Raw genomic sequence first — 15977 nt, 5'->3', positions numbered from 1 at the left:
AAACATATGTATCACTAAGACTCTGATACTCTCAGCAGGTACAGGGTACATCTTATTCTCCTTTCTTCTCGCCCGATTTTGGGCATGGAGTTCCCCCAAAACTAGTTTTAAAAGGGTGCAAGAGACCCTACTTGCTCTTGTTTTTAATTCATTACAAATCAATTAATAGAACAAATTAATATACAAGGCTTTGCTAAGTTCCTGAGTAATTTAAAAAAAAAAAAAATCATGAACTTTGCTAAGCTCCTGAGTAATTAAAATCCTATTCAAATGTGCTTCTAAATCCCCAGCCACCCAGCCTTTGCTGGGCTTAGCAGAAAAGGTGACCAGGTGGCAGCTCCACACTGTTCAGCCAGGGACTGAAAATGTGCTCGCTCAGAGTCGGTGCCAAATTGTTGGGCTCAGGAAGAGTGGCAAGCACAGCCCACCTGAGTCCCGGGAACTCAGAACCACCCCTCAGCGAGTGACTCCACCTGACCACAGCGTCCATCCCCACTCCTCTTCTGTGAAGGGCTCAGAAGCTCTACTGAGTCAATTTTAACCTCTGCAAACAAAGCAAGAAGGGGCATACAGTTGGTACTTAATAAAGCAGCTCTTTAGACAACCTTTCGGCTTCTCAGTCTTAAAGCCACTGAGAAGCACTGAAAACCACAGATCTGCAAAGCAAAAACTCAGTTGAAAGAGAAAGGGTGGGGGGGGGGTGGAAATTAACAACAACAACAAAATTAAGCTCCAACTGGCCCAGCAAATTGTGTTATCCAAGCAGAGGACAACCAAGGGAACACTGAGGCTAGACTGGAAAATCCCCACGCCTCGGTTCTGGAGTGCCTTGGTTAAGGTTATCTGGGACAGTCAGCACTGAATGACCCCCCTTAAAACTGTCTCTCTAAGTCTACTGCAGAGTGAAACCGTTTGTCTCCATAAACCCCTCAGTTGACATCTGCACTGCAATCACAGGCAACATTTACAAAGGGTGAGACCCAGAAAAAGAAAAAAATTATTGTCTGAAAGCATGAAGACTGGCACAAAGGGTTTTGCACAATTGGAGGAACTACCAGCTGAGGCCGCCCCTACAGCGAGGCTCCCCCAGGGGCTAATTTGCTGCTCCGGATCTAGTGCAGTTCAATCCCACTGTGAGTGTTCACTAATGGTCTTGGCAATTCTGCTGGAAGCGCTCTGTAAAGGCTGCTTGCCCTGGGCAGAGGATGTTACTTAAACGGGGCCCCATATTTCTCATCCTGTGAAGGAAAACTTTAACTTTAGGTCTTCTTTTACACTAAGTTCTCAACATTGTACAGTAACAACAACTAAAAAGCCTGCAGACTATGCATTTTCTTAGAAAGTAGAGGGCTTTCTAACAATTAGAGCTTTCTAAAAATGGAAGGCATCGCCTGGGAAGATTGAGTTCCCTATCTCTGGACAGGATCCAGCAGATGCTGGTGACCAACTGGCCAGGACGTCACAGAAGGGACTCGGGCACTGGGAGGGGAAGGATTAGGTGACTCGTAGGATCCCGTCCAGTTAAAGGATCTAAGAAAATGGAGGTGATTATCCAAGTAACTCCAGAGCGGGGAAGGTGGGAAGCACTCCTGCCTCAAATCTAATCATTTCAGGGGATAATAAATGTAGGTTTCTCAGAATGCACCATCCTCCACAAAGACACACCCACACACTCTCATTCTCTTCCACAAACGAAGTATAAATGGTTGGAATCCCACTAAAACAAACTCTATGGTATGATCCAAAAGTTTTGGAGGAATCTTTGGGCACAGGCTTCCGATCCATGGTAACCCTCCATGAGAAAACAGGCTCCGTAACAGCTTCTGCAATACAATTATCTGCGGGTGCAATATTTGCATTTGTTGGGATCAGCTGACCTGTTCTTAGACAAAAAAAGAAACTACAAATGTGACTGAGCCTTTCTGAAAATCCACACAGAGAATCACAAGACGGATGTAGTAACTGTTAATTTCAAAGACAACCAAAAGGATTAGACCAGCTGTACAGTCTGGGGCAGGTTTCCTGGCTAAATGTAGAGATGTGACACCCCATTGTTCTGGTTCCTGTATCTAAGCTCACAGAATACTCTGTACTCCTTCACGGAACTTTGCAATTGTAACCACAAAATGAATTATTCACTTTGTTATTAATGTCTGTCTTCCACGCTCAAAGTTTCAGAAAGGCCAGGCTCTCACTGCATCCTCAGTGTCTATACCTTTACTTAGCAGATGTGGGAAGAAAAAAAAAAGTACTTATTGAATAAAAGAATACTCGTCTATACAACAGCCACTATACTGCCAAAGTGAAGAGACATCTGAGAATAGTGGGTATAGACAAGAATGCGGAGAATAAGAATGCTCGTGCACTGGGTGTATAAAATGGTACAACCACTTGGGGAATTTGATATTTTCTAATGAGTTTAATGATAAGCCCATCTTATGACCTAACAAATCTACTTCTGTGTATATATCCTAGAGAAACCAGATTTATGTACACTAGATTATATATGTATTAGAATGTTCACAGCAGCATTGTTCATAGTTGCCCCAAGTTGGATACAACCAAATATCCACCAACACAGTAAAATGGATTCATGAATTGTGGTATATTCAGGCAATGGAATACTATATGACAATGAAAATGAATGAACTAAAGCATCACGCAACAGCACAAATAAATCTCACATGGGATAGTGAGGAAAAAACAAAAACAAAAACAAAAACAGGACACTAAAGAATACACACTGTATAATTCCATTCATATAAAGAGCAAAAAAAAAAGCCAAACTGAACTATTTATTTTAGGGATGCACAGCTAAGTTTCGAGTTCTACCAAACAATCAAAGAACAGATAAATCAAAACGTATACATACTCTCCCAAAGAAGATAAAGAAAATGGAGGCCACTACTCTACTTTGGGCAGGAGAGTAACATGGAAAAGGGCAAGAGGAAAGCAAGAAAACCCAGTAGGAAGTTACTGCTGTAGTTTAGTTGAGACTGCCAATCAAGAGCTGATGGGTTCCTCTACCCTTCTAGGTTCTTCTGGCTGCTCTAAAAAAGTAAATTGGCATGAGACATTAACAGGAGAAAGTGGCGATGGGTGGCCTGAGCCAGGGTGGGAGCAGGAGGGATAAAGAGAAGCAGAGGATTAAAGAGAGACACAACAAGACAGGACTTGGTGACAGAATAGATACAAGAGGTAAGGTGAGGATGGTACCAAGGAATACTCCCTTATTAAAAGAAGGGAAGAAAGCAAAAAGACTGCAAGTCTGCAGATTATACTATGTACAATATAGCCCTAATTTTGATGTTTAAAAAGGACATGAACTTACTCTAAAAATAAATTTAGTATCAAAAAGAATAAAAAAACTGCAATGGATTAAAACACATAAAATGTTAAAACTCATGAGTTCATCACAAAACTATAATGCAAAAGAAGGAAAAGGAGATGAAGGGTTCCAAAGGTTCTAGCATTGCTGGGAAAGTGGAAAGAAAAACAAACCAAGTTAAGGATGTGTATTGTAGTCTCTAGAGTAACCTCTAAAAGAATTTAAAACTAACAACAACAACAACAAAAAAATAGAAAGGAAGGAAGGAAGACAGACGTTTCATTGATACAAAGAAAGGCAAGAGAAAAAAAAAAAAGAATATAAAATAGGTGGGTTAAATAGAAACAAAGAATAGGATGGTAGAAACATACTGCCATTTCACAATACAAGTTAAACACCACAGGATGTTTCCAGAATGTGGGAAATTCTTTCAGACAAACAACCTGATTTCTTCAACAACTAAACTACAAGGGAAAAAAAGGAGGGGTGGTAACTCATAGATTAAGACACATACTGACCAAATGCAATGTGTGGACCATGTTTGGATACTGATTTGAATTAACCAGCTGCTTTAAAAAAAAAAAAAAAGTGACATAATCAGAGACACAAACACTGAGTGAACAATGATTTAAAGGAATTCTTTTTAGGTGTGATAATGGCATTGTACCAATGTTTTTTTAAAAAAGATTTCTTACCTTTTGGAGATATATAACAAAGTAATGAAGAAATTACAAATGAAATGATGTTACCTGGGACTTGCTTAAAAATAGACCAGTTCAGTGAAGTGGGAGGGGGCGTGAAAGGAAAGATGATTGAGATGGGCCAGTGTGTTAACAATCATTGATCCTCAGTAATACACATACGGGATGTATTATACTATTCTATTTCTGTATGCATTTGAATTTTACTGGAATATAAAATATAAAAGAACAGAAGGAGAAAGGGAAGGAGGAGAGATCTCTAGATAGATAAGTATGTGTAGAAAAGGTTTTGGCAGGATATATTTCAAAATGTTTAAATGGTTATCTCTGGGCTAACGTGATCACAATTTTTAGAAAATGTTACAAATTTATCATTTCTGGGTGGGGAGTTACTGGTAACTTTTAGTCTCTTTTTGCTTAGCTATGTTTTCTAATTGTTTCTACAATGAACAAACCAGAATGCTTCAAAAATTGTTTAGAAGGATAGAAGACTGCCAAAAAACAGAGCCTCCCACTTAAATCCACATTTCTTAACCATTTCTGGGTGCCAGTCCCTTTGCAGAATCTGATGAAACTACTGTCTCTCTCCCCAGAAAGATGCACAATCCTACAGAATTTTTCATATGACGTAATTAAGAAACTCTGAGACCCCAGATGAACCCATACTTTCTATGTTATTAGTAGTCATAATAAATAGTAATAGTTGGCTTTTATTGCACAGTTGGTATGTGCCAAGCATGGTTCTAAGTGCTTTCCAAAAGCTAACTCATTTAATCCTCCTAGCAACCCTACGAGACAGGCACTCTCATCATCCCCAATTTACAGATGAGGAGAGGGAGGTCAGAGAGGGTGAATAATTTGCACAAGGTCCCACAGCTGCTGACTGGCAGAGCCAGCATACAAGCTTGGCAGCCTGGCCCTAAAGCCTTTAAAAAGCGTTTTTTTTTTAGTTAAAGCTGGGCTTTTAACTACCACATTAAGAGGCCACTCATAGAGTTAAGTCAAATATACAAAGCCAAGGCAACATCCTGAATCACGCCCTGGAAGATGTCTTCAAATTCAGCGAACACTAAGTGCCTACCTACCATGTGCCAGACTCACCCAGACACATAAGCTAACCCAGCCCTGGCAACAGTGCTGTCGGGGACTTGTCCCATACACCCAGCTAACTGCTAGAAAATCAGAAGTCAAGCCTGGGGGCTTCCCTGGTGGCGCAGTGGTTAAGAATCCACCTGCCAATGCAGGGGACACGGGTTCGAGCCCTGGTCCAGGAAGGTCCCACATGCCATGGAGCAACTAAGTCCGTGCGCCACAACTACTGAGCCTGTGCGCCACAACTACTGAGCCCACATGCCACAACTACTGAGCCCACATGCCACAACTACTGAAGCCCGTGCGCTCTAGGGCCTGTGTGCTGCAACTACTGAGCCCGCGCCTAGTGCTGCTCCACAACAAGAGAAGCCACCGCAATGAGAAGCCCATGCACCACAAGCAAGAGTAGTCCCCGCTCGCTGCAACTAGAGAAAGCCCGTGCACAACAACGAAGACCTAAAGCAGCCAAAAAAAAAAAAGTCAAGCCTGTCTTCTGATTTCAAGTTCACCATACACAGCTGATTCCCTTTATGTTGGGGCGGTGGTCTGTTCTAAGTCACTCATGACCTCCCCGGGGCCAAACTCATTTCAAGATAACCAGTGGAGGTCCAGTTCAATACTTCCAATTGGTAGACCCTAAAATTAGCCCATGATGCATAGCAATCTAGTCTTCGAGATTTTCCCTCATCACTCTGCTTCAGCCAGCTGAGACATCTTAGATGGAGACATGCTTCCAAAAGTTTGCATCTGAGGTTCATACACATAAACAGAACAGTCTGCATATACTGAAGACAACTGCTAGGTGCTATGATACCACACCACACTCACGCACAGGATAGTTAGTACAACTATACACGAGCAGATTACATGAAAGCCCTCCTGACGCTTACAGTTTCACAGTTCAAGCATCGAGTTTCATTGGTGAGCGTTCCCTGAAAAATCTCATGGACCCAGGTGAGTTCCGGTTTATTATTCTCCGCAGGTTCGTTCATGTTGCCATTTTTTAATTTTCCGTTTTGTTTCTCCTGTTTCTTCTCCTCCTGCAGGATGTCCGCAATAGTGTTTAGCAAATAATTTAAAAATTCGTGAGCATCCTGCTGCATGTAGTTATCAAAGAGATCTGGAAAGGAGAGGGTCGGTATTTCAATCTCCGGCTCTTGAAAAGCAAAGAAAATGCTAATTTTACAAACCACACTTCAATTTTTATATTGAAAGAGTGGACAGGAATGGAATATATTCACCTCTGTTTTGCAACTTCAATGGATACGTTTTTAAAAAATTTTTGTTCACTTCCACTTTTTACCACCCACGAAGAACTAAATTTCCCATATCTTCCTTAAGTCATCATATATATAAAAAGCTACCAACATTTTTATTTGTTCTACAAAAAAAAGAGAAAAAGAAAAAGAACAGGAATTACTTGATAAACTCCCTGATAAAATATCAGTATTTAATATGATGTGACCACCAATGATCAATTATTCACTTCGTAATTTAGCCAGAGCAACAGGGTCTCTTCCCAAAGATCATATTAAACCCTGGACCAACCTGGAAGCAGCTTAAGTGAAACACATAAGGGAGATGAGGGGTATATATGAGAATGTATCTATCTGATAGTGTTCTGAAACCAAATACAAAAGATTCCAGCAGCCTGTACTGTTCCCTGCCATAAGGACAAACAATCAAGAGATGAATGCAGCTGTGAAACTTCATTATTAATCATGTTCACAAGGAGACTTGGGAGGGCTCTGCTTCCTTCTCAGATTATTTCTATTCTGGTGTGTATAAACTACAACAACTTCAAAAGACGGCAATCAAATTAAATGAGACTTTACAAAACAAACATCTGATTAACTGTGCAAGTCTGTTGCAGTAAGGCTGAAATCTAGGCTAAACACAAGTTGCCATATCAAATATTTCTATAGTCATAAAAATTACCCATGCAAAACTTCTGGAATAACCTCATCTCTACCACCACTTCTCACACACAAAAAGAAGAATATAGAAAAAAAAGAAGAAAATCAGGTGACAGCAGGACATTTTTTATCACAGAAAAATATCAGTTTGATATCCTTCAACTTAGTTAGGCAAGTAAAAATCAAAGGTACTATTTTTAAAACAGCAGAGGCTCTGATTAGACAATCTGCGTTTAGTTTAATCACTTATGACAAGTTTATAAGATAGTACTATTTTATTCAATTATTGCATCAACCTATGTATTCCAATCAGTGTCCTGCCTTGGGCAATTTCTCCTCTTACAATGATCCTACCCAGAAAAAACTCCTTCCAATGTGGACCAAAAAGAAAAGGTCATTCCAAAACGGAATGATAAATTTGAATTTTTAAGTATATTTTTAATCCAGTTTTGTTTTATATACTGGGTGGTAAAGGAGAAATATCTTTTCAAATGATATTTGAGTAGTTGGCCATACTATTTTCCCATTTAAAAAAAAAAAAAGGTTTCGTTTTGAGGATATACAGAACTGTCAGTTCTCCTTATTTCAGAGCCTGAAACCCATGCGTCTCCATGCTACTCACCATTTTCTTTTCTCAGCCTCGAAATGAACTTCTTTGGTGGGATCACGCCAACCTTCTTCTTCTGCGTGGCAATGCTGTGGAAAAGGTCTGCCAGGCACGTCAACAAGTTTTCCTTCTTTTTTTGCTGGGCCTTGTATGCCAGCACATTCTCCCGGAAGGGCCGGCAGAAGTACAAGGCCTGAAGCACGGAGTTACAGTAGCATGTGTTTCCAAACTGCCAAAGGACAACAGGGATGGTTCAAATCAGGGTCCCGGGCTGCACCACCTCCGAACCAGGTGGGGCAAGGGAGAGGGCCACCCTCCGTGTGAACCAGCCCAGATTCCGCGTGTCACAGCCTTGCTCACGGTGGTAGAAGACCAGTATGCCACTCTGAACACCACCAGGGAGATGAATGCTAGTATATGCAAGCCTGGTAGCTCTCTAGCCCATAAAAGTCTCTAAAATGATACGAAGCACTCGGCCTTGATTTTACAAAATCTAATGAAACTTTCTGGTGCTTAAAAAAGAGAGAGACACTGAAGAAGAAAAAAATCGACATGATGTGGAGACGCAGAAAAGCAGCTGGCTACACAAAAGATGTCACAAGGCAACACATCAAAACTCCTATGACAGGGAAAATAAAAACCCCAATCAGAAAGAAATCCAGGAACTAGGAACCACTTGCTCAGCTAAAACAGTCTTCACCGAATGGGGTCTTGTTTCAGTTTCTCTCTTTCAAGATTCCAGCACACCTGCCATTGGCTTCAGACCACATTTCCTCACTTTCTCCAAAGCAATCTTATTTCTGCCAAAGTAGCAACTGTCTCAATACAATGGTACCACCTAGTTCCTGGTCTCCTGCAATCTGATTAGGGCCCACAGAGTAATATTCTGACCTCTCAAAAGCCACAGATACTCAAGATTATGATTAACGAGGGAAAAAGTCATCATCTCCCTGGTTTTCAACTGACTATATAACCAACTCTGTGGGTGAACATGTAGCTGAGACATTCACTTTAGAATTTTTCATGCACATTAAAATGCAAAGGAAAACGATCTAAGGAAATCAGAAGATTAATAAGAGATTACTAACTGCTGTGTAAGATTAAAATAGAATATGAACATCTCAGGATCGGTTGTTGGCTTGTGTGTCGTCTGCCCAAGAGCAAGGCAGATGCACCACCATCCTTAACGTGACATTTGTACGTATGTTAAGATAGAACACTTCCTATTTTTATATATTTTAATCTACTTTGACACAATTACGTAATAAGACAAACCTCTTTTTAAAGAGAAGCTGTAACTTTCATGAATTACCATTCGAAATAAACATAAATGAAACTATTAATAAGTTTAGGTCTCACAGTGCTTCCACAGACTAGGAGATGGCCTTAGTTCTTTTTTCCTCCATAGTCTGCACTTGTCTTTTCCCTGCACAAGGTAGAATTCCAGCAACTTGCATAACTATCCTCACAGAGCTTAAGCAAGAGGCCTTTGCACTATGCCTAAAAAAACTGCATTAAAATTAGGAGTCAGTATTTCATCAACACAATGTCCTATATTCCAGTACTGTGGCCTCCTCCTACCATTCTTTTCTCTGTTACTCAGTACCTCACCTTCACCCGGACACCCTTTAGTAACACTTGGCCCTGGGCCAGTGGACAATGTCTGGGAAAGAAAAGGAACTAACATTTACCGAGTGTCCACAATGTGCCTCAGCCTCATGTCAGTACCTTCAATAGGAGCTCTCATGGATCCTTCATTATAGGCCAAGAGGGAGAAGCCATTATGACCTCCATTTTACAGGCGGGGAAATGGAGACACAGAGAGGTCAAGTGACTTGCCCAAGATCGCACAGCTAGTGAACGGCATAGGCAGAATTCAGACTTAGGTCTGTACTACCGCAAAGCCAACGTCCACTCCATTATCCCACAGGTGGCATTCACTCAGAGAATAGTCCCAGTGGAAATTACCACCTATCACACCTGAACTGACAGACCACACTCAGAGCAGTTGTTCCAGAAAACCAGGTGCTTATGAGTTGACACCAGATGTCACTTAAATCCTCCACCCCAGAGAGAAAGGATCAGGTGGGGAAGAAAGCTCATGAGGGTGGTGGGCAATACTGCCTTACTACTTGGTCATAATCAACTTGTCTAGGACACAGGCCCTGGCAAGTATGGCCATCTACAAGGAGACCATTGCTGAACACAAGCAAAATGAGGCCAAGGGATTTTGAGATAAACTGGCCCCAGTTTTCCCCTGACTCCCCACCCATGCTTCAAATATCAAGTTGTGCTGTTAAGTAGCTACTGGTGATGAGCTGGAAACTCTTTCGATGCTCTGGTTGAACTGATGCCAACTGAAACAGAGCTACCAAGGAGCCCACCCAGATGGTGAAGGGAGAACATACAAAAGCAGATATTGCTACGAAGGCTAATAATATCACTGTGAAATGTATGTGTGCAAAAGAAATCTTTTAAAGCACAGGGGAAAAAATGAGAATCTGACCTGATAATGCACTAATTAAACACTTTCTTCTGGGGCAACTCATACTTTCAAAAACTGGACTAAATTTCCCCTACCCCAATATTTGCCACGTATGGTAACCAAGGAGTATGAACGATTATTTAAAGCTTGATAATAACGAAAATGGGAATGGAGTTGCTTCAAGAACTCTAAAACATCTGAATAAGGTAGTACATTTTAAAATACTTACATTGACCAATCCGAAGTAGTGTTCATTGATTGGAAACTGCTCTGGACCAATGTCTTTTTCCAGAGCAGAGGCATTGGTGCCCTAAAAGAGAAAAATAACAAAAGTTCTGTTGTGTGTAAAATAGACAAGAAAGCAAAATGATACTTGAGAGAGGACACTATTGAGACCAGCATCTCCCCGGGTGGCCTGGAGTTTGGTGACGGTCACGCTGAAAGAACAGGTGTCAGAAGTAAACCGTAGATGAGGTAATGACATCAGCCTACTCCTCTCCTCATCCAACCTCATCATCCCCTCAAACCTGTTCTACCCGGCTTCATTATCTTCTATTAGGAAAGGAGGTTTGGGACAGGCAAATCAGCAAATCATCACTCAGAACTTCCGAATAAAACATTCTAAGCTCAGCCAGCTGCAGTAGCTTTCATACTACTGGTGTATAGAATCGTACCACCACTTTCAAAGTCAATAGCATCATCCTGATAAAGATTTATCTACTGTGCACCCACTATGTACCAGGTGCTATTCTGGGCTCTGTCAACAGAACAGTGGACAGAGACAGGCTGAAAGAAAAAGCAAGTACACACTGGACAGTACATCAGAAGGTGACAAGTGCAGTGAAGAAAAACAAGGCAGGAAATGAGGGTGGGGACTCCAGGGAGTAGGGGGTGAAGGGGAGGCATGGAGGGGGAAGGAGTGGAGGGTAGATCATTGCAGCTTTAAATAAGGTGGTCAGGGGGGCCTTACTGAAAAAGTGAAATGTCCAAGGAATATTGTAAATAATGGAGAAATACAATTTAAAATCTAACAGTTCCCAAATGCATCAAATTGGTAAGCCATGTGTACTCAAGTTCAACACTCCAACATGATGATAATAAGTTCCTGGGTACTCCCACTATATGCCAGGAACTGCACTATTTATTCTCACAACATCCCATTAGGTAAGTACTTACTATCGTAATCCCCATTTAACAGACAGGAACTTAAGACTTCGAATGGTTAAGAACCTGCCCAAAGACCACAATCAGTAAGTGGCAGAGCTAGGACTTGAAGCCAGGAGTCAGACTTGGGAGCCCACGGTCTTAACCAAAGGCTATGCAGAGCAATCCTATAACAAAACCATTTACTGAGCCCCGTTAAGGGCCAAGGGGTCATTGGCAAAAGCACACTGATTATCACTGCCCCCCCCCCGCAAGGCCTGGAGGAGTCTGCTGGGATTAGGAAAAGCGACCAAAGTTCAGTCCAATCAGGTGAGTAGTTTGGGGGTGGGTAGGACCACAGGCCCCATGTATACCCGTGGCTCTAACATCATTCTACAGCTTCTCACGTCCTCAGGCTATCACGGAAGACTCACAGCTCACAGAATCTCAGAGATTTGGGAGACAGGTATTTTAAAAAGAGACTGTTATGTTTTGTAAAAACTAAATCTGCTGCTGCTACTTATTCTGGGTTCATGTAACTAGAATCTCCCATCACAGAAAGAAATGGCCAAAAGGTGGGCTGAGAACCAGTTAAAATGGTCACGTGTCAACAAGCAAACATGAAATGCAGAATAACTCAATTCTAAGCAAACACAATCTCAGCAGAAATAGTACATTCCATCCCCTTATCATAATATCCTTTGTTTCCACTTGTTTTCTAGGTCCACTATACTGTTCCACCAATCTAAATTCCTTTACCCGTCATCGGAGACCTTGAGTTTAGCAGTCATCTTTGTGCACAACAGTTTCACTATCTTTTCATGGGGGCGGGCGGGGGAGATAGGGTTTCACTGCCTTCACAACAATGTGACTCCATATACAGGCTGAATTTTTAAAATAGTACTTATATTAGAGCCAGGATTTTATGGTATAGACAAAAATCACTAAAAGTTTTCAATAAAGCTACATCTCGGGGCTTCCCTGGTGGCGCAGCGGTTGAGGATCTGCCTGCCAATGCAGGGGACACGGGTTCGAGCCCTGGTCTGGGAGGATCCCACATGCCGCGGAGCAGCTGGGCCCGTGAGCCACAATTACTGAGCCTGCGTGTCTGGAGCCTGTGCTCCGCAACAGGAGAGGCCGCGACGGTGAGAGGCCCACGCACCGCGATGAAGAGTGGCCCCCGCTTGCCGCAACTAGAGAAAGCCCTCGCACAGAGACGAAGACCCAACACAGCCAAAAATAAATAAATAAACTCCAAAAAAAAAAAAGCTACATCTCAATCATAAATTGATGTAAACAATGTGTATTAAATATACCCACAGCCATTTTTGAAACATTAGAATATATGGCTTAGAGCCCAGGAGGAATGTCAGATATAAAAGTATAGCACATGGAGACAGATCTCATTAAATCTAAAGATTCAATCCATGACTTCTGTTATCTGGGAATTCTTGGATGGAGTGCTTTTTTCTATCTTAATATTTTCCCACTGGAGAGGGAGCTGGTAGGGGGTGGCTTGCTGTGACTCAGGCTAAGTACAGTGGCCCAGGGGCCGTGCGTAAGAGGAATAATACCCTGAGTGGGAGGAATAAGATAATAATAATTATTATTATAATAATATGATAATACCATGGAGGTAGCAGGGCAGGAGCACCCACAGCACAGCTCGGGGGAGAAGAAAGTGAGCTAGCCGTGTCTTCAGTGAAACCTGGCCCTCCCTCCGGTCAGGTCTGCTCATCCCCTCTCACAGCCCCCGCACACACAAGGTCTGGAAGGGTCAGGAGGGGAGGTCAACCGGGTTCTGATCCCCAGTGTCGCTTCCACACCCCTGCACTGTCACCCATCTCATCAAAACATCCACCCTCTGCAGCCCGTGCCTCCCAGCACCGTACAAACCCCTTCCTTTCTCCTCGTCTCGCCTGACCCCTCCAGGCCCCGACGACCTACCTTTACACCCTGCCTCCTGCCATCGTGCTGGGTGGCTTCAGGATCCACGTGGTGGCGCCTTCCCATACCCTGCTCTCTCAGCAACTCATGTCCTCTTTTCTAGCTGTCTTTTACTTCACTCCGCTCCAGCTACCCACTCCCAAAGACGCACCCCGGATCTGGTCGCCACCCCAAAACCCAGCCAGGCTGGACTCTCTGTCTGCCGGCTCATCCCATCACAGCCACACGTACACCCGCCAGGACCCGTCGCTCCGCTCCTTTCTCATTCAGCTTAGAGCCCATGGATCATGATGTCAGTGGCTCTTATAAACACCCCTTACCTTATCCTTTGCTCACACCACCTGGCAAAAAAACCCACCCAGTGGGAACCAAATTATTCACCTTCTCTGAACATACGCCCAGACAGATGTGCAGCGCTAGGGGGGAGAAGTCGCACCTCAGGCTGACTGCATTCGCTCGAACTCACCAAATTCAAGCGGCCCACGTCCCCACATTCCAAGAGCCTTTCTCTCTGATGCACTCATTCTCCACTCCACAGCGACCATTTTCAAACTTCCCCAAGCGCCTCAAAACTCTATAACCTCCCTGCCCCTCTCACTGGCTTTCCACTCAACAGGAAAAAGAAGAAAAAGAAACACGTTAAGCCAGCAGAGAGGAACTCTCTTAATTTCACACTCTCAAACCTTCAAACCTATGCGCCTACCTCTCTCAATGACGGAGACCTCGCTCTCGTGCAGGTCAATTGCTCCCGCACTATTAGATCCTGCCCAGCGGAATTTAACATGCCTCCGTGTCTCTCATGTTAAAAATACACATACACATCTTCTTCCCACCTCCCCAGTCCCCACCCTCTTTCTCACCTCCCCTTCATAGCTAAACTTCTTTAAACAATTGTCTATTCTGACACATTTACAAATGAATCAGATGATTTCTAAGATTTATTTCAAATGATCCAGTGGGGAGAAGTGGGAGGTGGGTGTGTGGGGCTTATTATACTATTCCATTTATACTTTTACATATATGTTTACAGGCAGAGTAATGGTCTCCCAAAGATGCCCAGGTCTTCATCCCCAGAACTTGTGATGATGTCACCCTACATGGCAAAGGTAAATTTAGATTGTAGAAGGACTTAATTTGCTAATCAGGACTTAATTTGACCTTAAAATAGGGGGACTGCCCTGGATTATCCAGTTGGGCCCAACATAATGACAAGCATCCTTAAAAGTGGGAGACAGAGCAGAACAACAGACCGGACCGCTATGATGTGTGAAGGACTCAACTTGCCTTCGCTGCCTCTGTAGGCAGATGAAGGGGCCAGGAGCGAAGGAACTAGGCAGCCTCTAGAAGCTTAAAAGGCAAAAAAAAAAAAAACCAGTTTCCGCTAGAGCCTCCAGGAAGAACACAGCCGCACACTGCCTTCATTTTAGCCCGGGCAGGCCTAGTTCAGACTTGTGACCTCCAGGTAATATACTTGTGCTGTCTAAGCCGCTAAGTTCATGGTAACTTGTTACAACAGCAATAGAAACTAATACGTCTGAAGTTTTCCATAATACTCACTAAGACCTGTCTCTATTTCCTCACCTCCCCAACTCTCCTCAAAATAACCCCTTCTGGATTCTACCCCTGATGAGCTCCACACATGGTCACGTCAGGAAGACACATTTAGCTGTTGGCTTTCTCCAGGTGCTGTCTAAGGCCCTCTTCCCCCCCTCCATGCCTCTTTCTGTAGGGTCCAGGCAATAACCAGGCTTCAATCAGCAGCTACGTGCCAACCATTTCCAACGCTTCACCTTCATCCCAGAAAGCTCACTTCTGAGCTCATTCAGGTGGGGTCCTCAAAATCACTCTACCCCAAAACTAGAGCTTTCACTTCTCCTGCCCCTCAAATCCAGTCTCTTCCTGGTGTTTCCCCACTTGTCCATGATGATGCCACCTTCCTCCTGGCTCCTGCTAGAAACCGGAGGGCCATGCCTTACGTCCTCCTCCACACTCGACACCCATCCACCACAGCATACTACTGACCGATTCACTCTCCTTAAATCTCTCAAATCCCTTTGCTTCTCTTGAACCTCCTGCCACCAGTGAGACCAGGCCACCAGCATCTCTCATCTGAATTACAACAGCCTCCTAAATGGCCTCCGACACCCGCCTTGCTCACCTCTAACCCCACCATCAACATGGCAGCAAAACTGCTCTTTCTAAATACAAATCTGCTTTAAAATGCTCCAGTGACTTCCACTGCTGTCTCCAATGTCACCTCCTACCACCCATTCTCTCATACACTTGGCCTACTAAGATGGCTTTTGTTCTGGTCCTCAAATACCTCAAGTTCCCTCCCGTCCATCACCTGAATGCTCTTCCCCTGCTTCTTCACCTGGCTGTACCCTATCATCCTTCTCAGGGAATTCTTTACCGGCCACCCCTAGATTCAGGTAGTCTCTGTAATGGACAGAATAATGGCCCCTCAAAGATGTCCACACCCTAATCCCTGGAACCCGTGAATATGTTAACTTATGTGGCAAAAGGGACTCTACAGGTATGATTGATTTAACAATCTTGAGATGGGGGGAGGGCACTTATCCTGGATGACCTCAATGGCCCAGCGTCATCAAGGGTCCTCATGAGAAGGAGGCAGGAGTATCAGAGTCAGCGAGGAGATGTGATGACAGAAGCATAGTTCAGAGACAGACCGGAAGATGCTACACTGCCGGCCTTGATGATGGAAGGGGCCCAGAGCCAAGGAGTGCAGGCAGGCCCT

The 15977-nt window shown here is 43.4% G+C and overlaps 1 protein-coding gene across 1 annotated transcript in view; it reads right to left on the bottom strand.

Annotated features, from left to right (window-relative positions):
* The window catches only part of USP46 (ubiquitin specific peptidase 46), a 69683-nt gene that overhangs the window by 32011 nt on the left and 21695 nt on the right, over positions 1–15977 (bottom strand). Inside the window, exons 2-4 of the mRNA XM_068542985.1 lie at positions 10359–10439; positions 7660–7873; positions 6012–6241 (exon numbers count right to left, since the gene is read on the bottom strand). Of these exons, the coding sequence (XP_068399086.1) occupies positions 6012–6241; positions 7660–7873; positions 10359–10439 (525 nt within the window). The remainder of the gene's footprint in view (positions 1–6011; positions 6242–7659; positions 7874–10358; positions 10440–15977) is intronic.

Source organism: Eschrichtius robustus, chromosome 4 (genome assembly GCF_028021215.1).
Source record: "Eschrichtius robustus isolate mEscRob2 chromosome 4, mEscRob2.pri, whole genome shotgun sequence".
NCBI lineage: Eukaryota > Metazoa > Chordata > Mammalia > Artiodactyla > Eschrichtiidae > Eschrichtius > Eschrichtius robustus.
This window is presented reverse-complemented; position numbering and strand designations above follow the sequence as displayed.